This window comes from Gallinula chloropus, assembly GCF_964237585.1.
Source record: "Gallinula chloropus genome assembly, chromosome: 1".
Lineage (NCBI taxonomy): Eukaryota > Metazoa > Chordata > Aves > Gruiformes > Rallidae > Gallinula > Gallinula chloropus.
This window is the reverse complement of record NC_140085.1, coordinates 169,890,531-169,911,306: the sequence shown is the minus strand read 5'-3', so window position 1 is coordinate 169,911,306 and position 20,776 is coordinate 169,890,531. Positions and strand designations below refer to the sequence as shown.

The window sequence follows — 20,776 nt, the reverse complement described above, 5'->3', positions numbered from 1 at the left end:
AAAATCTAAGAAAAAAAATACCCACCAAAAAACAAAACCACATTTAGAGCCACTTCTGAAAATGTTTAAGTGTACACAGAGCTTTACTCAGCGATACCATTCTAATTAACCTGCCAGAGCATTTGCCAGAGCAGGCCCTGCATAAATGTACATACATAAAACAAAGCAAAACAAAAAAAAAACCAATTTTGAAATTATCTGTTTATCGTTCACTTAATCAGATGGAGGTAAAACATTCAATTAAAGTATGCAAGTCTCAGGAACATTTCAGTTACTATGGCTGTGCAATTTACCTAGAAGTCTGAAAGCTATATGTGCTGTAGGAGATGCTGCCTAGCATTATTTACTGATGGATTAAGTCCAGGCAGCATAACGCAGTACTCCTAGGTAGCATTTTTAAAGCTTTCACAGCAGTTTAGTGTAAGCTGCTTGTTTCAGAGGGTCAGAAATGCAGTTCAGAGCCTAACTGGGTTGAAATAGGGTACGTGAAGGGCATTGAAAACACACACTTTGAAGCCTAACCCTAAGCTAGGGATACGCGAGGGGCATTCGCACAAAACCAAAACATGATTTTAGGATCTGTTTGTTAAACAGCGCCTGTTTCTCGGCCAGACTGGGGAAAGAAATGCCAGCGGCGCGTCTTCAGGACAGGACACCCAAGCCCCACTTTGCACGAACGCGGATACGTGTTAAGTGTCGGATGGAAATGAGCCTGCATGACTTCTAAGTGCTACGCTGACTGGAGTAGCCGGATCTGTGTTAGTAATAACAAGCATCAAGCGGCTACATATTGCTAAACAGACAGTTTGTGCAAAGAAATGTTACGCCGAATTCTTTCCCGGTTCTGTAATTAGCTTTCTGCAGGCAAGGCTCTGAGGCATCCTACTCGCCGGGGACTGGAAGGCAGAAGGGAGAAGTGCCAGGTTGACCAGGATTTTTTTGAATTATTAATATTTATTTTCTAAAATGTTTTACATTTAAAGAAGAGCCTTTTTCTGTAAATAATCGGGGATAACTGCGGGGAAAGGCAGGTTGCCAGCGTCTCGGCGGATTCACGGTCTCTCTCCTCGCGAACCTGGTAGGTAGGGCCAGGAGAAAGGCAGGAGCTCTGTTTTCTTTCCCGGTCTCCGCTGCGTGCTGTACTTTTTTTTCCCTTTGGTGTCGCCCCAAAAACGCCAGCGTCCCTCCTTCTCCTCCCCCGCTGAAACGTGCGGGAGGGAGCTGAGCTCCCGGTCCTGCGCGCCTGCGGGGAAACGCGCTTTGCGCGGACACCACACCTCAAAACAAGTAAATAGAAACTTGCCTCATCCCAGAAGGGATAGAAAGAAAGAAAGAAAGAAAAGGAAGAGGGAAAGTTGTTACTTAGCCCTTTTCCTTCCCCCTCCCCCCCCCACTTTCTTCCTTCTCCAGCAGCATTTTCACGGCACAGGGTGATGGATATTGCCGCGCTGCAATTTATTAGCGGCAGTTTCTGAGTACGAGTTGCCTTCGGGACAAAAAATAATAAATGTGAATGACTGACTGGCTTTAAAGCCCCTTTGAAGATGAAAGGTAGGGGAGGCGGTCGTTTTAAAATGCCCGCATTAGCAGCGCTTCTTTAAAGGACGATAAATAACAGTGAAGCGCGGGGAGGGGGGCGGCTCGGCAGGACCGCCGCACTTGTTGGAAACCCGCTGCCACCTCGCTGCGAGCACAGAGCCCTGGCCCGCACCGGGCGGGACGCCTGCAGCCACCGGCCCCTCCGCCGGGCACCTCTCCCCGGGGCGCTGGGCCGGCAGCGCAGCGCCGGGCCGGGGCGGGGGCAGCCGGGCTGCTGGTCGCGCGTTACCGACCCGCCGGGAAACGGGAACGGGTGCCTGCCGCCTCATGCTGCTGCGTTTCCCCCGCGCTGGGCACGCCGCGGCGGGGCAGGGCAGGGCAGGCGCGCCGCGGGGAGGAGTCGTCCTCGCTCCCCGTAGGCAGGGCAGCCCGCAGGGCCGGCCCCCTTCGCAGGGCTGGGTGGGGTGTAGGGGGGGCCGGGGGTGGAGTAGGGTGAAATAGAGGCGTGCGTGTGTCACCGGGTAGATACCCGTGGCCAGGTACAGGCGGAGGCACTGACGACACCGGGAGTGGATGTGCTCTCGGGCTGGGGCTCCTGGGGAGTGAGCGCACGAGTAGCCGCCGCCCGCCCGCCCGTCTGCCTGCCGCCGCCCGCGGGCCAGTCCCCCTGCGCCGGGGCGGGCAGCCCGTCCGCGCCGCACCCGCTGCCGCCGCCAGCCTGCCTCATGGCCACCAGGGTGCTGACCATGAGCGCCCGCCTGGGTCCCGTGCAGCAGCCCGAGGAGCCGGTGTTCGCGCAGCTCAAGCCCGTGCTAGGGGCCAGGGAGGCAGCGATCTTCCCCGGGGAGGACCTGAAGCAGCAGCAGCAGCCGCCGCCGCCGCCTCAGCAGCAGCACCCAGGGGGAGGCGGCGGGGGCGGCGGCGCGACCCTGCCGACGGAGGAGATGGTCCAGGTAAGCAGCGGCCACCCCCTTCACACCCCACCGGTCATCGCGCCTCTCACGCCGCGGGGGCCGCCTGAGCGGGGAGCAGCCGTGCGGGACTGGGTGGGGCCGGGCTGCGGGGCGAGGGCAGCGGACCCGAAAGTGAGGGGCAGCGGCGGCGGCGGCGGTGAGTGCGGGAGCCGACCCTGCCCCACCCAGCCCGCCTGTGGAGAGTGTCGGGGCTCCCGCCTTCCCGCCAGCGGAGCGCGGTGAGGCGGCCGGGGCGCGGCTGAGGCGGCCGAGGCGGGGCGCGGGCTGCGGCGGCGGTTGACGGGTCGTCCCGAGGTGTGTGTGTGTGTTTGGGGGGGGGGGGAGAGCAGGGCTGCCCCCGCGGGTGTGTTGAAAGCTACAGCTGCTGCCTTTGCACTTGCCCGGCGGCAGAATTAGAGCGGCCGCCTGTCCTCCTCGCCCACGCAGGGAGTCATGTTCGGCGGGGCGGGAGGGGGTGGGGGAGACACAACGCACCGGCCGAGGGGGGACTTCCCGGGACTTTCTGCCTGTCCCAGGAGACTGTTGAGCGGATCCACACGAAAACAGCTGGAGGAGCTAAAAGCGGGAGGTCCCGACCGCAGTCGGGCTTCAGCCCGCGGACGGTGTTGGCTTGAGAGGCGGCTCCCAGCTCCCGGTGGGCCGCGGCGGCCGCCCCAGTGAGGCACCGGCTTCTCCCTACGCGGGGCTGCCCGCGGACCCGGGTCCCGGGGTCGGCGGGACGGTGTCTCCCGGGGAGCCACTCCGGTGCCGCTCAGCGGTCTGTCGGGCGCTGCGTTTCGGTGGTGTCTTCCCCAAGGAGTAAACTCCCGTCTTCAAAGCGGGCTGCCCTGGGCTCGTAAACAAGAGCTGGAAAAAGTAGCCTGGCATGTCGGGGCAGATCCAGATCAAAGGGACGGGAAGGCGGCTCTGTTTGTTTGTGGTGTTTACCGGGGGTCTTTGAAGAAAGGTCCTAAAATCCACTATCGGGAAGAGTTGCTGTTAGTCAGCTGCTTTCTCTCGCGGGGTGCTAAACGGGTCTGGTATGAGCGCAGCCTTGACAGGGCAGGGGGGAATGTGGCGTTTGCCCACTGGAGAGTGCGTGATAAATGCTTTGCCGATGACTGTACCAGCAATGTATCGGGCTCCAGCCACCCACGGATTCCCTCGCACCACTACGCGAAGAGAATGATTTCCCAGTAATTAAAGAGCTCTCCTAGGACTGAGGCATGGATAGGGACGTGTTTATCGCGCTATTAGCCAATTATACACTGCACGGGGTTTTTTTTTTAATATTTATTTATTTAAGTGTAGTCCCGGAGACACTTCACACACAGAGCACCCCGATGCAGTCAACCTGCCTTCCTTCCAGCCGATATTATTTATAACTTTACACTTCGGCGTCGTATTTCTAATCAAGTACTTTGAAGGGTGAAAAAACCTGGAAGTATAAATAAATATGTATATATTAAAAAGCCCCCCCCCCATCATTTGAAGTATCAGCGTTCGGATAGCCGGCTGAGGATGTGGCGCTCGAAGTTAGCATTTCAAAGGGAAGCGGTTGAAACAGATAGGCCGTCACCCTGCTCACCCTGCAGTGAATTCCAGAGCAGGAGATCTGCAGATTAGGCACAGCGCCTGTCACTTCTGTGCCTTGCACTGTCCTGTAGGCATAAGAGATGAAAAGTTTGCCCTATGCTGAAACATCAGATCGATCTTAATGCTTGCTCTGCGTGAATGACTTGTGCCATGACTTTAATCTCCTTGTCCTTGATGATGTTGATTATCATGACGATTATATAAGACAGGTTTTCATTAGCGTGAATGTTTATAACTTCCTCCGTAGATAGCTTGCAGCTGGCAGAACAGTATCGCCTTTTATTTGCAAAGCCTCATGCGACTCGTATGCCATCATCTTTCTTAGTTGGTAACAAATCATGTGGGTTATGGTCTGTTTTGTGTTTGTAGACAAGATGTGAAATGGAGAAATACCTGGCACCTCAGCTCCCGCCCGTTCCCGTCATCCCTGAACATAAGAAATACAGAAGAGACAGTGCCTCAGTTGTAGATCAGTTTTTCACTGACAGCGAAGGGTTGCCTTACAGCATCAACATGAACGTCTTCCTCCCTGACATTAGCCACCTGAGAACTGGCCTGTACAAATCTCAGCGACCCTGTGTAACCCACATCAAGACAGAGCCGGTCACCATCTTCAGCCACCAGAGCGAAACTACTGCCCCTGCCCCCACTCAGGCCCTCCCTGAATTTACCAGCATCTTCAGCTCCCACCAGACTCCCGATGTGAACAATATTTTCATCAAGCAGGAGCTTCCTACTCCAGACGTTCATCTTTCTGTCACGCCCCAGCAAGGCCAGTTATATCAGCTCTTGAGCTCACCGGATTTAGATATGCCCAACACTACTACTCAGGCAGCCGTGATGGACTCCCTTAACAATGTCTCCATGCCGTCAGCCATGGCGGGCCTTAACACGCTCTCCTCGGCTGTTCCACAGACTTCGATGAAACAATTCCAAGGCATCCCCCCCTGCACCTACACCATGCCAAACCAATTTCTGCAGCAGCAGGCCACTTACTTCCCTCCTTCGCCCCCAAGCTCAGAGCCTGGAAGCCCAGATAGGCAAGCAGAGATGCTGCAGAATTTAACTCCTCCTCCGTCGTACGCTGCAACTATAGCTTCCAAGCTGGCAATTCACAATCCGAATTTACCAGCGACTCTGCCCATAACCCCCCAGAACATCCAACCAGTCAGATACAACAGGAGAAGTAACCCAGATTTGGAGAAAAGACGTATCCACTACTGTGACTATCCTGGTAAGCAGTCTGTGCCAGAAAACCTCGTCTCTTACAATTAAAAAAAAAAATCATGAATAATGGTGGATGAGGTATAAGTGTTTTTCTTTAGCTGTAGTTTACACCTAGGGAAAGCCAAATAATTTATTGTTAAAGATTAGTTTATCCTTTATTGTCTTACTTTGTGTGGCACACTTGCGCGTTCTTTAAAGAACCCATGCCCTTGTCTTCATCTGTTACTCTCTTAAATACCTGAGCTCATTTTACCGTGTTACAACTCTTGTACTCCATAGAGAAAAATAACCCACAAAATACAAACAAAATAAAGGAAGGGACTCTTTAATTTAAGTTAGTGTGACTGCGCAGCTCCTGCTCCACTTTTCCAATACCTGTGATAGAGCAGAGGCTCAGTTTGAATTCGCTGGCACTGAAAGAATAGTTTTGGCTCCCGGTAGCTGAGGCCACAGCCATGTCTTCCCTACTACGAGCACGGGATTCGGCTGCCCACATAAATCCATTAGGGCTACCGCTTAAAAGCTGCCCACACATGGATTCCTTTCCAGCTTCTTTTTGCTCTATGCTGAAGAGGGAAAGGGGCCTGACTCTAATCCGTGCCTCCACGTACTACGTGATTCCAGATACGAGATGCTCACACCCATCCACGCAGAGAGAGAAACTGCTGCTTGTGGTTGATATTCCCCTTTACTGACACGACTCTCAGCCGCGTTATCACGCGTTCGGTGTCTCGTACGATAAAACGCTCAGTGGGAGCGTTCTGCTGAGCCCCGGGTAATGATGACACCAAGTTGGGCTTGGCCAAATCCTCTAGGAAATTTCTGAAATGTCAAGTCTGAGTTGTTAACCTGTGTAGCAGGTGTTACTGTAGGTAGGTTGTATCAGCTGTCGGTCTGAACTATGTTAAAAGGTAGTAAGTCTACCAAGAAACATGAGCATTTTTCTCCTATGTGTAAAGAGAAGGAGCTCTCTAGGGCTTTCTTTATCAAATTATACTTCTAAATGATGACGGTGCCAGAAGGTAGTTAAATGTTTCCAGATAGTACCTTAGCAGTGAAGGAGGAAGTTCAAACGTAGTATGGAGCGTTCCTGTTCTCCCTACTGAAATGCCGCCCTCCCTCTTTGTTCTGTTTTTAGGCTGCACGAAAGTTTATACGAAGTCTTCTCACTTGAAAGCGCACCTGAGAACTCACACGGGTAGGTATTCGTTCCATCGCTCGCCTGTCTCTTGTCTGTTCGTTCCCAGCTTGCCTGTTTTCTGAAAGCACGCGTGCTGTTCGTCCCTCCTGCCTGTTTTCTGTGGAGTGGCGTGTGTTCAGGTGGGCAGCTCAGGAAAATCTGGTCAATGAGAAGGAAAACTGCTTTGACTCTTCAAGCAGTTTCGGTAAATCTTTTACAATGCAGAACTCCAAACTAGTTCAGAATGAAGTGGATGGAAATTTACCTTTTCAATCTAAAATGCCATCAAATGTTTAAAAAGTAAACTATTTCTCCCCTTCCTCCCCCCTGAATAATAAATTAAGCTTAGTGAACGTGTTGTAGTTGTCAAGATTTATCTAAATAAATAGACCTTTCTGAATTGGGCTTTCTCTTTGACCTGTTAGAATTTTTTAAACTTAGAATCTTTCAGAAACGTCATGGAAACTCCCAAGACATTTCCATTTGCTTTGTCTTTAGCATTGTGTGCATGTATTTGTATTTTTATTTTTAAGACAGGTGGTTCTGTTTGTTTATCTTAAAAAACAAAAAGTAATTTCATTTTTTGGTGGGTGAAAGACATTAAAATGGAGGAAATTAAAACTCTCAGCGCATCACGCTTGTTGGTGTGGGGCTTTTTGTACCTCGAACAAATTCTGCCTGCAGCTGCAGGCGCAGCAGCCCCTCTTAGTGGGCCTGCGTGGAGCGGAGCTGGGGACGGAGCGTTGAGTGTAGGTGTAAGAGCCATATGCGCAGAGGGCAGCGGTTGGGAGGTGGAACTGCCCGCGGTGCTCGTTCACCTGCTGAGGCAGGGGAGAAGGACGGGAAGAAAAGCAGAGCTGACCAACAGCGCACCTGCAGTTATGTAGGACAGTTCTTTGCTGGGATCTTCGTACAGAGCTGGTCATGCTAAATCACTGAAAAGCACACGACTGATTTTTGTAAAGAAAATGAACCGAGAAGGCTGCGACTTCTGTTCTTAAAACCAGCGAGTGTGAGCCCCCGGCTCTTTTCCTCGATCCAGGGCAAAGCACGAGTCACAGTTGAAGCCACTCGCTTATTGAAGCAGGCTGTCAGCGCTATGACTCTGCTGTTCAAGCAATGGGGTTTCACCCAGGTTGAAACCAAAAGTCAAAACAGAATTTAGCATGAGCTGTGAATCTAACAAAAACAAAACATTTCCCTGTCTCTATGGAAACAAGGCCTTCTGTTCAGCAGCTATTTTGAATGGGTCGTTGGATTATCCTAAAGAAATGGAGTATCTCCAGGCTATTTACTATGGAAATTTTGTTTTGATAAATGAGTTATCTGTGTTGCAGTCGCAGTAAAAAAAAAAAAAAAACCCAAACCTAAAAGCAACTGTACAAAGATTATTGCTTTGCATAAGTAATAGACTAAACAAGAACACGGTTAAAAATATTTTTGATACATATAATCGTTCACTACCGCTCTTGGTAAGGAAGAAATATTTTCATGGGGCTGTAAACATGACTAATGTCAGAGTATAATCCCGTTGCTCTTTAATAAATAATCTCTGAGTTTAAGAGTGTGCGATTTCCACTTACGCACTTTAGCCAGCAACTAAATACCAGTTTTAAATATCACACTCGCTATTATACAATAACTAGGAAGAGAGATAAGAGATAAAAAGCCTCAGTCTGAAAATGAACATTACATAGTCATCATTTGAAACTTACACCTTTTCCCTTTTTTTTTTTAAAAGCAATTTATAGCTTTTTTTTTTTTTTTTTGTACCTTGAGTAGTAATGACTCAAGGGTTGGTAAAGTTAATATTTGTGCTCAGAGAAACACATGCCACGTTGCTAATACATATTGCTTAGGGTCACTAATGTTTATTGTTGCCTTCGCTTTTTTACCTATAGATATTTGACCTTAGAAATGTGGATAAATGTGCAAAGGTCAGAGGAGCTGATGTATTCATGGAAACAAGAATGTTGTTTTAGATAAAAATCTAGTGAACTTAAGCAGGTCTGTAATACAAAGGGTCTTCTGGGGAGGTGAATGAAGGGATAAACTGTCTGAAACGTGTTACATGCAAGAATGTGAGTTCCTATGCTGTTACCTGCGTTATTTCAGAGTCTGGATTAGTTTAACTCTTGAATATTCTCCTTAAGCCTGAAGATTTCCAGCTCTGATTCTGATCTCCCCCTTAACGTATGGTTGAAATGTGTATTACCCAGTACCATAAATCGATTTAATGAATGTTAAAGTAAATGGGTGCAATCGCAGGGAAACCTGTGAAGTTGCACAGCTCACCCAGGAGCGCTGGGGAATCTCGCTATTGATCTCCAAAGAGAAGGGCTCGATGCCCGAGGGCTAAATTTGGGTGTGTGCCTCTGTGCGCCTCATCCCCCAGAACTATGAATTCATACAGTGCTACTGAGCTTTGATTTTTTTTTCCTTTTTTCTTTTTCTTTTTTTTTTTTTTTTTGTAAAAAGGACTCTTGTGAAGCTTTTACCTTCAAAGTCTAAAGCAAGTGTCACGTAATCCATTTTAATAAAGTTGTGTGTGATATTCTTTCAAATCCCTTCAGGGATAGCAGACCTGTTTATCTGGCTAAACCCGTTCTTTAGTAATCATGGACCACTGAAGTTGTTTTCTCCTTATTCTTAGTTTCTTAACAATACCTTTTAAAATTGGCTGCAGTCTGTCTCTCATCCTAACCGGTCCCCGCCCTTCTTAGCAATCTGTCATCTTAAAATAAAAGAGCCTGCAGCAAAGTTTGTCTGCCAATTAAAAGCCAAGACAGATCCTATGGTTTTCCTTTTGTATTGGAAAATCTCAGCCTTTTCACAGTATTTATTTAGTAGCCTTTCTCTTCTGAAAGGTTTTCACTGGGTTTTGTAGCTGTTTTTTAGAACAAACCCGAGGGAAATGTTGTCTTTTGATAAATGGAATGTAGGCTGTACTCTTTTTTTTTTCTTTCCAATTCAGAAAGTGAACACACTGGCAGACTTTATAAATTACGTTTAAATAAAGCTACAGCAAATGGGCAAGAGGGAAGTCTCTGACATTCTTCTTAGGTGTTCCCAAGGTGTTTACCTTCCACCACCAAGTCAGGCGGTATAAACTGGTATAGTTATTCTGATTTGGTGTAATTACACTGGACTTTTGCTGTTGATTAGCAATCCAGTGTTCACGTAAAGAGATAAAGCAGGGTTAAGGTATTTGTACCAGTCACTGCGGTAGGCACCTGTTTTTCTTTCTCTACATAATGGTTCCACTTTCGAGAGTTATGAAGTAGATCTTAGTTGCTGGTAAGCTGGTAACCCCAAAAATGAACAGGAACAAAAATTCCAGTGTGGCAAAGGTATAGGACATTTTGTAGCCACCTCTGTGAAAGTTCTTCAGCAGGTGCCTCGTACATTTTAATACCTTAAAACACTTCATTAGGGTATCTTAACTCAATATTAGTTATTCCTGAAACAGGTAGAATAGTGTTCAGTACGCTGAAGTATCGGTATCCTTCAAAACAGATGGGATTTTTTGATCTCTTCTGTTAGTCATGGAACAAGTTTAATTTCATAACTGGCGTTGTGCAACGGCAGTATGTGATGGGAGAGGGGGGCACGCGTTTATTGCGGGCTGTCCAGCAGTAAAACCACCTTAAGGCTCTGACATAACAGCTGTGTGTCCAACTTGGAAAACATGCCAAATGTCAGTGAAAAGCAGTTGATTCTGTGTTACGGAGAAATATCCTTCGGTTCCTTTTCTGGCATCTGAGTACATACAGATCTCAAGTGATCCTCTGGAAACAGCGGTCCTATAATTTAGCCTGTTAGATTTCTTTATATGTAGAAAATTCAGACTGTGGAAGTTGAGCTTTTGATATGCAGGCACCTGGGATACCTTACCTGTATGGCTGCAGAAATGCTCCTTGGCTCCAGGATGGCTTTTAGAAGTATAATTTCTGTGAACAGTGCACACTTCAGAATTGTGTATGGTTCTTAAGAGGAAAATCTGTCGTTGTTTTGGACACATCAAGGCACGCGCGTTGAGGACATTTTCCAGCTGCATGTTGGTTTTCCATATACAGAGTCTTTGTACAGGCATGTTCTCTGGTCACATGGTGGGCTTGCCATTAATAGTTTCTAGCATTAACTGCAGAACTATTTCATCTCTATCTATAGATCTAGTTTGTATTTGGTGATGGGAAGTGGAAGCCGAGATAACTCGAGAGAAATGGCATTTCTCTAAATGAGATGCACTCAAAATACTTCCACTGCCCCTAGTTATTTCAAATGTTTATATAGGCATGGGACATCTGCTGACTTCTGTGATTCCTCAAGGTGTTAAACGTTTTATTTTAATTTAGATCTCTGCCTCAGTAGATCCAGAATTAGGCTCTGATGGTACATCAGAACTGGAACCAGTTGTGTGCAGCAGACTTAGCAGTCCACAGGACTTGGCGCTCCCTGAGCTTACCATAGCTTGTTAAAGGGGATGCCATATAGAATTGCCTAGGAATTCAGGATGTCCGGTGTTCAGAAGGGACAGTGAGTGGTAGTTGGACTCCCACTGGAAAAAAGCACCTTGTGAAAACATATATTGAATCAAATCATCCCAAGACATGGGTGAAGGACTTCACTTGTGGCATACAAGTGGGGAACGGAGGCCCTGAAAGACTCTGCCTTGTTCGTGGTTGCAGCGTTCTGTGTTGGTAGCAAACCCCATCCTGGAAGAGTCTTTGCACCATGGAAATAGCTGTTCTGCAATATTTCTGTGCAGATTCTGCATCTTTAACCTGCTAGATGAGTCAGTTGCACAGATTGAACTTCATGGAGGTGTCAGTAAATGCCATCATTGAGAGAGACAATAAGGTAAAATGGAGGAGAGTTAAAACTGTTGACGAAGTGCATTAAAGTGCAGGGTTGCTAGACGCTGCTGGAGAATACACTGCTATCTTTTATTTATGAATTCTGCTAAATCCATTAGTTGCCTGTGTGAGAAATGGAAGTACATTATTTTCCTGTGCAAACCACAGTTTAAGGGAAAATAATGCATTTTTTTTTTTATTATAAAACCCAACACTTTGTGAACAATCACAGACCTTGTGATTAATTGATCTGGGTCTTTATCTGTAGTCATAACCTAAATGAGAACACATTTGAATGTGTTGCTTAAAACAAGGTGAAATCTTAGCAATGTAAACCTAAATTTTAATTAAATGTTGTTGGTCATACACGTCAGTTTCCAGCACACAACTTTTATGAAGCAGGAATTAAATTCCAAGGTGTCAGGTAAGGGGTACTCCCATTAGATTCTTTTTTTTTTCTTAGATGCTGAAAAGAAAAGCCTAATATTTTCTTTTTGATTAAAAGCCTAGAAAGTCCCTCTAAGCATGAAAGCTTAAAAAAACTGTTGTTTCTGTCAATTGCTCCCTGAGAGGATTAAACTTCAGTTCCAGGATATTTGATTCCTGATAAGGAAACTGTTGACCTAAGAGACCGGCTTTAAATATAGTTCATTTTGAGACCGCCCTACATAGGCTAATATAGTCCCAAGATTCACAGCAATTGCCAGTGATTAAAACTTTCCATTATTTGATTAGACATTCCTTATTGTAATTAATTTCTGAGCTCGACTGGGAAGATTGACTCCTGGTTTCAGGGTAGTGTGTTGTTTGTTTGTTAGATGACCTGCACCTCTCACTGGTGAAAGATTAGAAACATTTAAGTAATGTCCTAGTTTAGTCTGAGTATCTTGGTAGCAGCATTCCTGTCCTGTCAGGCTGCATTATTTATATTCAGTGATCTCTAACAACTCTGATTAAGGACATATTAAAACCTTTGATTTTGGCAAGTGTACAGTGCTTTGCTTTGAGTTAAAATAGCTTTAATGTATTGCTGGCTTTTTGTGTGTGTGTGTGTGTGTGTGTGTGTGCATACAGTAGATGGAAATCTGGAAGTCTACAGTGTGTGTTTAATAAATTCCACCTCTTATCTGACTGTACAAGAGCTGGTGTTGGTGGTGTGAGAGCTAAAAAGCTGTTCTTGCACCACAGTCATCGATGAGGAAATGTTTCTTCAGCACAGGACGTGTAGACACAGCCATGCACCCCAGATGGCACGGATTTCTTATAAACCTACTTTAAAAAAATGCCTTTCCTTTTTTTTTTTTGTTTTGTTTTGTTTTGTTTGCCTATCTCCATGAAGAGAGACCACCTCTGTTAAGAGAGAATGTTATAGCAGAAAGAAAATAAACCGCTGCACAGGCCAGTCAAGATTCCCCAGTAATCCTTGAACTGTGTAAGACAACGCTTAGCAAAACAAGAGTGTGTCAAGCACTGGTGGGAGCTCTGAGAAGAAAATGCCTTCTACACCTCTGTATTCAGAGTGATGCACAACTCTGTTGACCGTCCTCTCCTTAGCAGTCAGTTACCTTTTTTTGCCCTGTTTGTGCTTTTGTTGGAGAGACATTAAGCAGTATTTGATCTATCAGTGATTGGATTTTTTGAAATGCAACGGCTTTCTGCTACAGAGTTCCTTAAAATGCTGGTTTGTTTTGAAGTAGTACTTAATGGTCACTCTCCTGCCATTACCATACTAGGAAGAGGTTTTACCACATTTTAAAATGTGCAGTGTATGTTACACTTCCATAGCACTGGTGGGTTGGATGTTTCAAGGGCAACATTTATTTTGTCACTCACAAAATAAGCCGGCGATACCTTGCGTGCCGTCAGCCCTCTCATCCATCTCCCTCCTGGACAACCAAGAATTCCAGTGCACTAAGGAGCCTTTAAATATTTGAGGGATATTTTTAATTTTGCAATTTCAATTTTCTGGTCTTTAAAAAAAACCAAAAAAACAACCCAACAAAACCCAAACCAAACCCAAACCACCTGTCTTTAAAAAGGGCAAAGCTCCAAACAACAAGCTGTTATTAAGGATGGCTGCTACTCTCAGTCAGTGGCAGAAGGTCTAATTTTATGTACGTGTTGGGAGGTAAAACCTCCTGCTTCTGAAAGCGTGCAGCAGAAGTTACACCTAAATAACTGCTTTCAGCTCCAGTCAGCCAGGAAGAGACCATTGCTTAAAGCTGTGACACTTGGAACTGGAGGAATTTTACTTCAGACACACTAAAATGGGGGAAAACCATTTCATTTGTTCTTATTTAAAATAATAACAAAAAAAAAGAGGCTCGCTCATGTCAGGAAACTAAGGCAACTGATGTTAAGATGTGAAAAATTTGAAAACAGAATGGGCCAGAAAGCTTTGAGAGAACATAACTCTTTGTAGGACCTTCTTTTAAAACTGGGCATGCTATAGGTTGGGTACGTCAGTGGTGCAGAAGCTTGTGCTTTGCCTACCACCTTTTCTCATACCTAGTTGAAAATATTTTTGGCACTAGAAATAATTCCATAATAAACACAATACTGAGATGATGGGAAGAAAGGTGTGTGTGTGGGGTCATGATACTTTTATGCCCTTACGAACTGTAATCGTGTGTTGTCTTTTTGGAGGCTTCGAAAAGTGTGCTGCTTTTTCTTCCTCAAGGAAGCTCCAAGCTCAGCACTCTGGCAGAAATGTCTGAGAGGAAACAAGAGAAGTTGCAGGTGTTGGCTGGTGTAATACCTGTATTTGGATTTCTGCATACCAGCCGAGTTACCTAACTTCAGGTTTGAAAATCTGGCGCTTGCTGTTCGCAGCTTTTATTTAAAGAAAGCCATCCTAGCAGTGAACTGCAGAAAGAAAGTAACACAAACTCTTAGGCCAAATAAGGAAGCTTATCTCCTTGATAATGGGGGAATTCATCACTAATGGAGGTTTTCAGTGACTTGGATTTTCCAAACAGGATTTTAAACAGAAACATTTTCTATATCAGAGGCTGTGCGTTGTTTAAAAAAAAAATAAAAAAGGAAAGGGGAAAAAAAAGTGCATTGAAAATTACCATCACCCTGCTTCTGGTGGCACTGTACCTTACCCAAATGAGCACAGCCACGGTGGTCACTGCCAGGGGCTAGAATTAATGTTGGGAAAGCAGTAGTTGCATTTTGACATGACTAAATCCCAACAAGATAAATTAAAGGGAGAAGAGCAAACACGGCGTGCCTCACTATTCCAGACCATTCTCCTGTGGTATCGGCCAGGATCCCGAACCTGGGCATGGTTTGTCTGTTGAAGTGGCTGGTTAGGTTAGCATGTTATATGTGGATATCCAAACATATTTTTGACATCCTTGCAATCCCATAGCATTATATTTTTACTTTATTATTTTTTTTTACACAGGCAGACGCATTGCCAGTAAAATAGTCTCCTTTCAGGTTCAACTCCCTTATCTCTTGCTAGGTGATTTCTGTAAAAGAGCTTCCAAACTAAACATTAGGGCTTAAAATTTCTGTGCTCAAGTACAAGTCTGTTTCTCATGCTCCACAAATGTATTTTTTTTAAAAAAACTGCAGAATGGATACGTATTAGCAGCTCAAGAACTTAAAAATATATTTTGTGATGTATAAGCCTAGCAAAATATTTTAAATCAGTGATACTGGAAGGAGGTTATGCAGAAATCCAATTAAACTTATGAAATCCCTATCCTGTTGAAGTATAATTTAAAGGAAAGCAGTTCTGTTTCCCAGAAGTGCTGTGTATAATATTTCTGGCTTGGGAAGAAAGGGTTGGAGTGTGCTATTTGGCTGGAAATCGGTACCAGCTTCCTCCATGGTGTTTTAGTTGAACAGTGTTGACATTCTAACAAATCCCGTGGAAGCTCCCCTGAAGTGGAGGAGTTAGCTGTTTTCTTGCTTTTACAGTGAAATATCTGTTTGATACCACGATCGTGTTCCAGTAACCGAGCCGTACTGCCTTCCTATTTGATGACCAGTGGCATTCTTGGTTTAACACCCTATGGAAGCCCTAAATTGCTGGAGGAAAACCAAATATTTCTGAAACTTTACAGCTACTGTATTTCACACAATCATTAAAGTAAACAAATCTTACATTACTATGTAGCCAATGAAAACAGTGGATAAAGGGTTCAGTGTCCCTTGTTGTGTATACCTGCTTTTTTTCCTTTTTTTTTTTTTTCTAAATAAATCTTCAACCCCGGATTTCTCAGTGCTTTAAAGTCAGCATAGCAAAGAAGTGGGATCACTTCAGAAAATATGTAATGTGACGCTTTTTCCCTTGCTGCAGGAACTTAAACCAAATTCTTACTTCTGCTAAATGACAAAAAGCATGTGTATAGGTTGAGAGAGAAAATACTACCAGCTAGTTGTTCTTCTGCTTTCTTTAAAGGAGTGAAAATAATCTCCACCTTCTTCTTCTTCTTGCCCCCCCTTCCTCCCTGCCCACAAGGAAAACATTTGAAATTGATTCAGTTCTTAAATAGAACTTTCCAACGGAAACTAGCATTACAAACATAGATATTCAGTATTTTACCCCTAGGATTTATTCAAAATAATCCGGGCCGCTACACTGGTGCTAAAAATATATTTTCCAGTTCTCACTGTTGGCCAAAGCAGGGGTTAAAAGCAGCGTTCTGGCTTTAAATTTCCAGTACATAAAAGTAACACTGTTAAAACAATCTGTGTAAGGCACCAGCTCAGTGCATCCCCTGCTCCCTTTAGCTCAGGTCTGCAGAAGTCGGCCTGCAAGGAGGAGCAGTGATGTTCTGCTTTTCCCCTGGGCAGTGCTGTTGCCCGGGAGGATTCGTGGCTGTGTCAGGTGGTGAAGTGACCATGAGACAGGGGGGTAAGTTTCTAGATGGTGTTTCTGGGAAGTTGGTCCCCGCCTGGAGTTCGATGAGGGTCTGGCCATCGGATTCAGTGTCAGCTTGGAAGCTGTGGCACCCATCAAGGCACGGTGTTCACTGCTGGCCTGGCTGATGGCAGTTCATATGCCAGGAGCCTTTGTATCACCGGCTGGGGCAGCACGCCGGTTAGGAAACGTTTTAACTGGGAACAGCAGTTTTGTTTGGACTCAGGCAGGCTCAGGTACCACCTACCTGGGACAACTTTGAGACTGCTTTTTCCGTACTGAATAGTCCAGCACTCAGTGAAGTTGCACACACTTCAAACCGTCTCGATGCCAGGCTTGGTAACTGTGATTTTAACCTGGTCTGGATGTTGCTAGACTTTGGTTCAGCAAGTGCTGTTCCCCTGACCTCTTAACTATTTCCCTCGCCGTTCCCCATGTAATTCTGCAAAGTGGGTAAGCGAGTGTTTGGAGTACACAGAGACCCGGCTCTCTGTGCTCTCTTCGGGCAGTTGGAGCGCAAGGATGGTTCAGCTTGAGAGTTCAACATAAAGTCTGATATGACAGTTTTAAGTGGAGGTTGTTAAAGAAGAGTTTGAAGGTAATATAGGGGAAGAGGGGAAAGAAATACACTGGCATTACGTTAAGGTGTTCCCTGAATACAGACCTTCCCTGTCGTTCTGCTGTGAAAACCATTGCAGCTGGCTTCTCAGATGTTAGGAAGGCTTTGCACGCCGGTTTGAATTAAGTCTGTATTTTAACCTATTGTGTATATTACGTGAAGCAAAGGAGAGTCCTGTATAATAGATCATTCCAGTCTTAATCAGCAACAGGCAGAGTAAATTCAGCTGTGATGGAAATTTCTAATAATTTGTGGTCTGATTTGCCATCCACCAAGTAATTTTGAACTCTCAGGGAGGTGATGCCAGGCTCTACGTTTGTTTTTCTTAAGGGACGATATGTTTCCACTGTGATATCAATAAACCCCAGTCACCGTTCATGCGAAGAGGTGGTTATTTGGGTCATTCATTTTCTTTGTAGAGGTCTGGTTCCGCTGGGACTGTGCTGCCAACACAAAGTCACGTTCCCATTGTGCAGAAAGGGCTGATCCTGCGCTTCAGTTTAGACAAAGAGTTACTAGTTAGTTGATCAGAAGAAGCAGTAGAAACTCCCAGACAAAACAAGTTTCATCATTTCATCTGAATGATAAATTAGCGTCTCTGAAGCGGTGTTTTGGAGTTTCTCAAATGGTGTTCTCTGCATAACTGGCGCAGAACAAACAGGCTGATTGCAGGATGCTGGCTTCTGTCCTTCTTCCGCGTGCTTGTGTGATGGTAGAACAGGGAAAAGTAGGAGTGACTCCGCAGTGCTGTGGGATTGAGACTGTGAGGGTAAAGGTCTGAGACCACTGTAGAGGGAGAAGATCTGTAACCTGTTAGAAATGACTTGTTGGAAAAGTCAGCCTTGGTCCAGATGAAGCTACTGCCGAGTGCTTTGATAAACCCGGTTTTCTTTGTGTTTTTGCCAAATGGGTCAAGTTAATATAAAGGATATAGATAGCAATCCACTCTCCCAGCTAAAAGGTGTTTTTGTCAACCAGTAGCCTATAAATAGGTAATCTTTGCCTCTTTGTTTATACGAAGCTTGCTTGTGTGCTGACATCATGGCCATGCCAGCTCCCGAGCAGGTGTATGTGCATGCTTAAAGTTCTGGTTTCGCCCAGAAGTCATCTTGGCTTTGTGGCTTTGTGTTTCTCCCATTTCAACAAACAAATGTATAAATTACAGGCATGCTTAAAATACCCCATTTATAGTTCTAAAGAGGATGAATGTGTGTATTTTGGGTGCTTGGGCCAGTGTATTCAAGACTAGTTGGATACTTCAAAGTTGTGTTCAGAGCTGCTGTAACACGGCAAGCGCTCTCCTTACGTCAGTATAGACTACATGGAGACAGCAAGCACTTGCCACCTCTAAAATACAGCCATTTAAACACCTGACTGTAGACATTTGATTCTGAAAATGGGGGGCTTTTGATCTTTTAGGTGCTTTCTCCTATATATAGCTAGCCCAAACCAGGATACCACGAGTTTTATTGCCCGGACACTTCAGAAAATACTATCCCTCTTGTGTTTGTAACACACTGCGCCCCTTTCTTCACACATCAGAAGCTCTTGAACAGATCTACGCACTACAAAGAATCTTTACAGAAATCTTCCTTTCCATTTCAGACCTCTTAAAAAAAAGCTCTCTATTACTTAATTTACCCATTTTTTAAAAAGTGCAAGTGTTAAGTTACAAACTCTAGGCCAGATTGTTAGGTGTGATTGCTTCTTTCCCTACTCCCTCGCATGTTGAGATGAGTGCAAGGGAGCATATTTCAGCCTCACACAGGGCTTTTTATTTTTACCTTGGTGCATTTCTGCCTCCAATTTGTATGTTTGAAAGTGTCTTACATTTTACCGAGGTATTAAATCACAGATTCAGGAGCAAAACTCACTGGAAAAACTAAGAGAGACGGTTAGTCTGGGGCATAGCCATGAATAAGGAGGAAAGAGCTCCTGGTTTCTCATTTGTGCCTTCTTTAATCCAGAGAGCGGTGCAGTTCAGTGTGACACCAGCTCAGTTTCCTCCCGAAGAGTGACAGCTGACAGTCTCAATTCTCTCTGCTCTCTGTTTCAGGTGAGAAACCGTACAAGTGCACGTGGGAAGGCTGCGACTGGAGATTCGCTCGCTCGGATGAATTAACGCGCCACTACAGGAAGCACACGGGGGCAAAGCCCTTCCAGTGCGCCGTCTGCAATCGCAGCTTCTCCCGCTCCGATCACCTGGCTCTCCACATGAAGAGGCATCAGAACTGAAAGGCTGGACTTGTCCTTGAGCCTGTTCTGTATCTATGCAATTTCCTATTGACTCTCAACATACAACTGAAATTAGTTTAATTTTTTTTTTTGAGTATGGGTTATCCCTTTAAAAGAAATCTCAAAAGAAACTGGAAATGTATATTTTGTATATTTATGCAGAAGAAGGGAAGACACTGTATCACAATACCAGAGTGTTCGGTTGTTTGTTTGCTCTCATGATGTATATGGCTTTAGTCAGCAGGTTTCATCTCCTTACAAGTATTAATGTCTTGACACATCGCAGCTTTATACCTTTTTTTTAATTTTTTTTTTCCCTCTCTTGCGGTGTTTTGACCAAAGCACTGTCGTTATTGTGACAATGTTTAGTAAATGAATTAATTAGAGGCTGCAGAAGAATGAAAGCAGTGGAAAAGCCATAAATTGTAACCTGTCAGGTTTTTACTGGACATACTTAGTACTTGCGGGGTTTGTTTTGGTTTTTTTTTTTAATGTTAAGTCGTTCTGTGGAGATACATAGAAAAATTCAACAGCCATAGAACAAAGCATTTTGTTCTGTATGTTGCATGTTTGCTATGACAAAGATTTTGTAAATATGCAAATCAGCTTTTTAGGTTTAATACAAAAGTTTTCTAAGAATCATCTGGGAAAAAAAAAAGCAGTTGTTTTACATTTGATAACACGGCACATTTACAAGAAACAAAAAAGTTATTTAAATACCTCTCAAAACAGTACCAACTTAGCTTCATTTTTCTTAAGAGAAATGACCTGAGCACTCAGATGTTTTGTACCTGTTAACTCACACGGTGTGCACTGAATATCCAAAGCAGGATTTTGTTTTCAAATGGCTTAAAAGGGCAAAACACGTAGAATAAACTAAAGTCAACGTCGGAAGCTTAAATAACGGGGATAGTTACAATGCACACAGAATGTTAAACCTCTTACTATAAGCTAAACTTAGTATCGCTTTAAAAAGAAGGATTTAGGATGCAATTTTCATATACAGACATGTTAAGCTGGTTCAGCACCAGCATGATCTGGTTTCATGTGGATATTGCATGTAATTCACTAGAGGTAAAGGATACAGTAATTTTGTTTAAAATTACAGTGCAGTTTAGTTAGTTAATCCACTGTTCAGATTGACACACGCAGAGGAAAATTTACTGCTGACAAAAGTAGCTGGAACTCCACTGAAGTCAATGAAGTGGTGCCCTTTTATGCTAACGATGACTTTGATCCACAGTGTTCAGCCTTGAAATGGTAGATGAAGGGCCAAAGATGAGGTTAGACCGTGTAGGATTTGGCCAGACGACAGGAGGAAACCAAACAAACCTAATAAGTGTCTGGACTTCACAAGCCGTAACACAAAGCTGTCAACCAAAGGCTAGAATAGACAATCAAAATACCAAAAAAGGGTCTTGCAGGAAAACCTAGCTTTGTTAAAACTGTTGTTTGTCTTTATTTATTTTGTGGTATATGACAAGACTCTTTTTTTTTTTTTTAAAGACAATTTTACATATACTTGATAAATTATAGTTTTGTTTGTTATAGTTAGAAATGTTGCTCTTAATGTAAATAGTTGACAAACGTTGTAAATAATTTTGTAAGGCTTCAAATGTTTATACGTGGAAACGCATAAATTGGTTGCTGTTTTGCTTCTTTTGCCTCCCTTTCCCCCTCCCCCCCACCTTA

General features: G+C 44.6%; 1 protein-coding gene across 1 annotated transcript; it reads left to right on the top strand.

The window, feature by feature from the left end:
• Positions 1 to 2,264: 2,264 nt before the first annotated feature.
• Positions 2,265 to 19,783, top strand: KLF5 (KLF transcription factor 5; the record flags this gene model as incomplete). The annotated part of the gene is made up of 4 exons (XM_084266973.1): positions 2,265 to 2,492; positions 4,458 to 5,322; positions 6,454 to 6,513; positions 18,906 to 19,783. The coding sequence occupies 4 exons, from the start codon at positions 2,265 to 2,267 to the stop codon at positions 19,082 to 19,084; spliced, it is 1,332 nt and encodes a 443-aa protein (XP_084123099.1). The 3' UTR covers positions 19,085 to 19,783.
• Between the last annotated feature and the right edge of the window lie 993 nt (positions 19,784 to 20,776).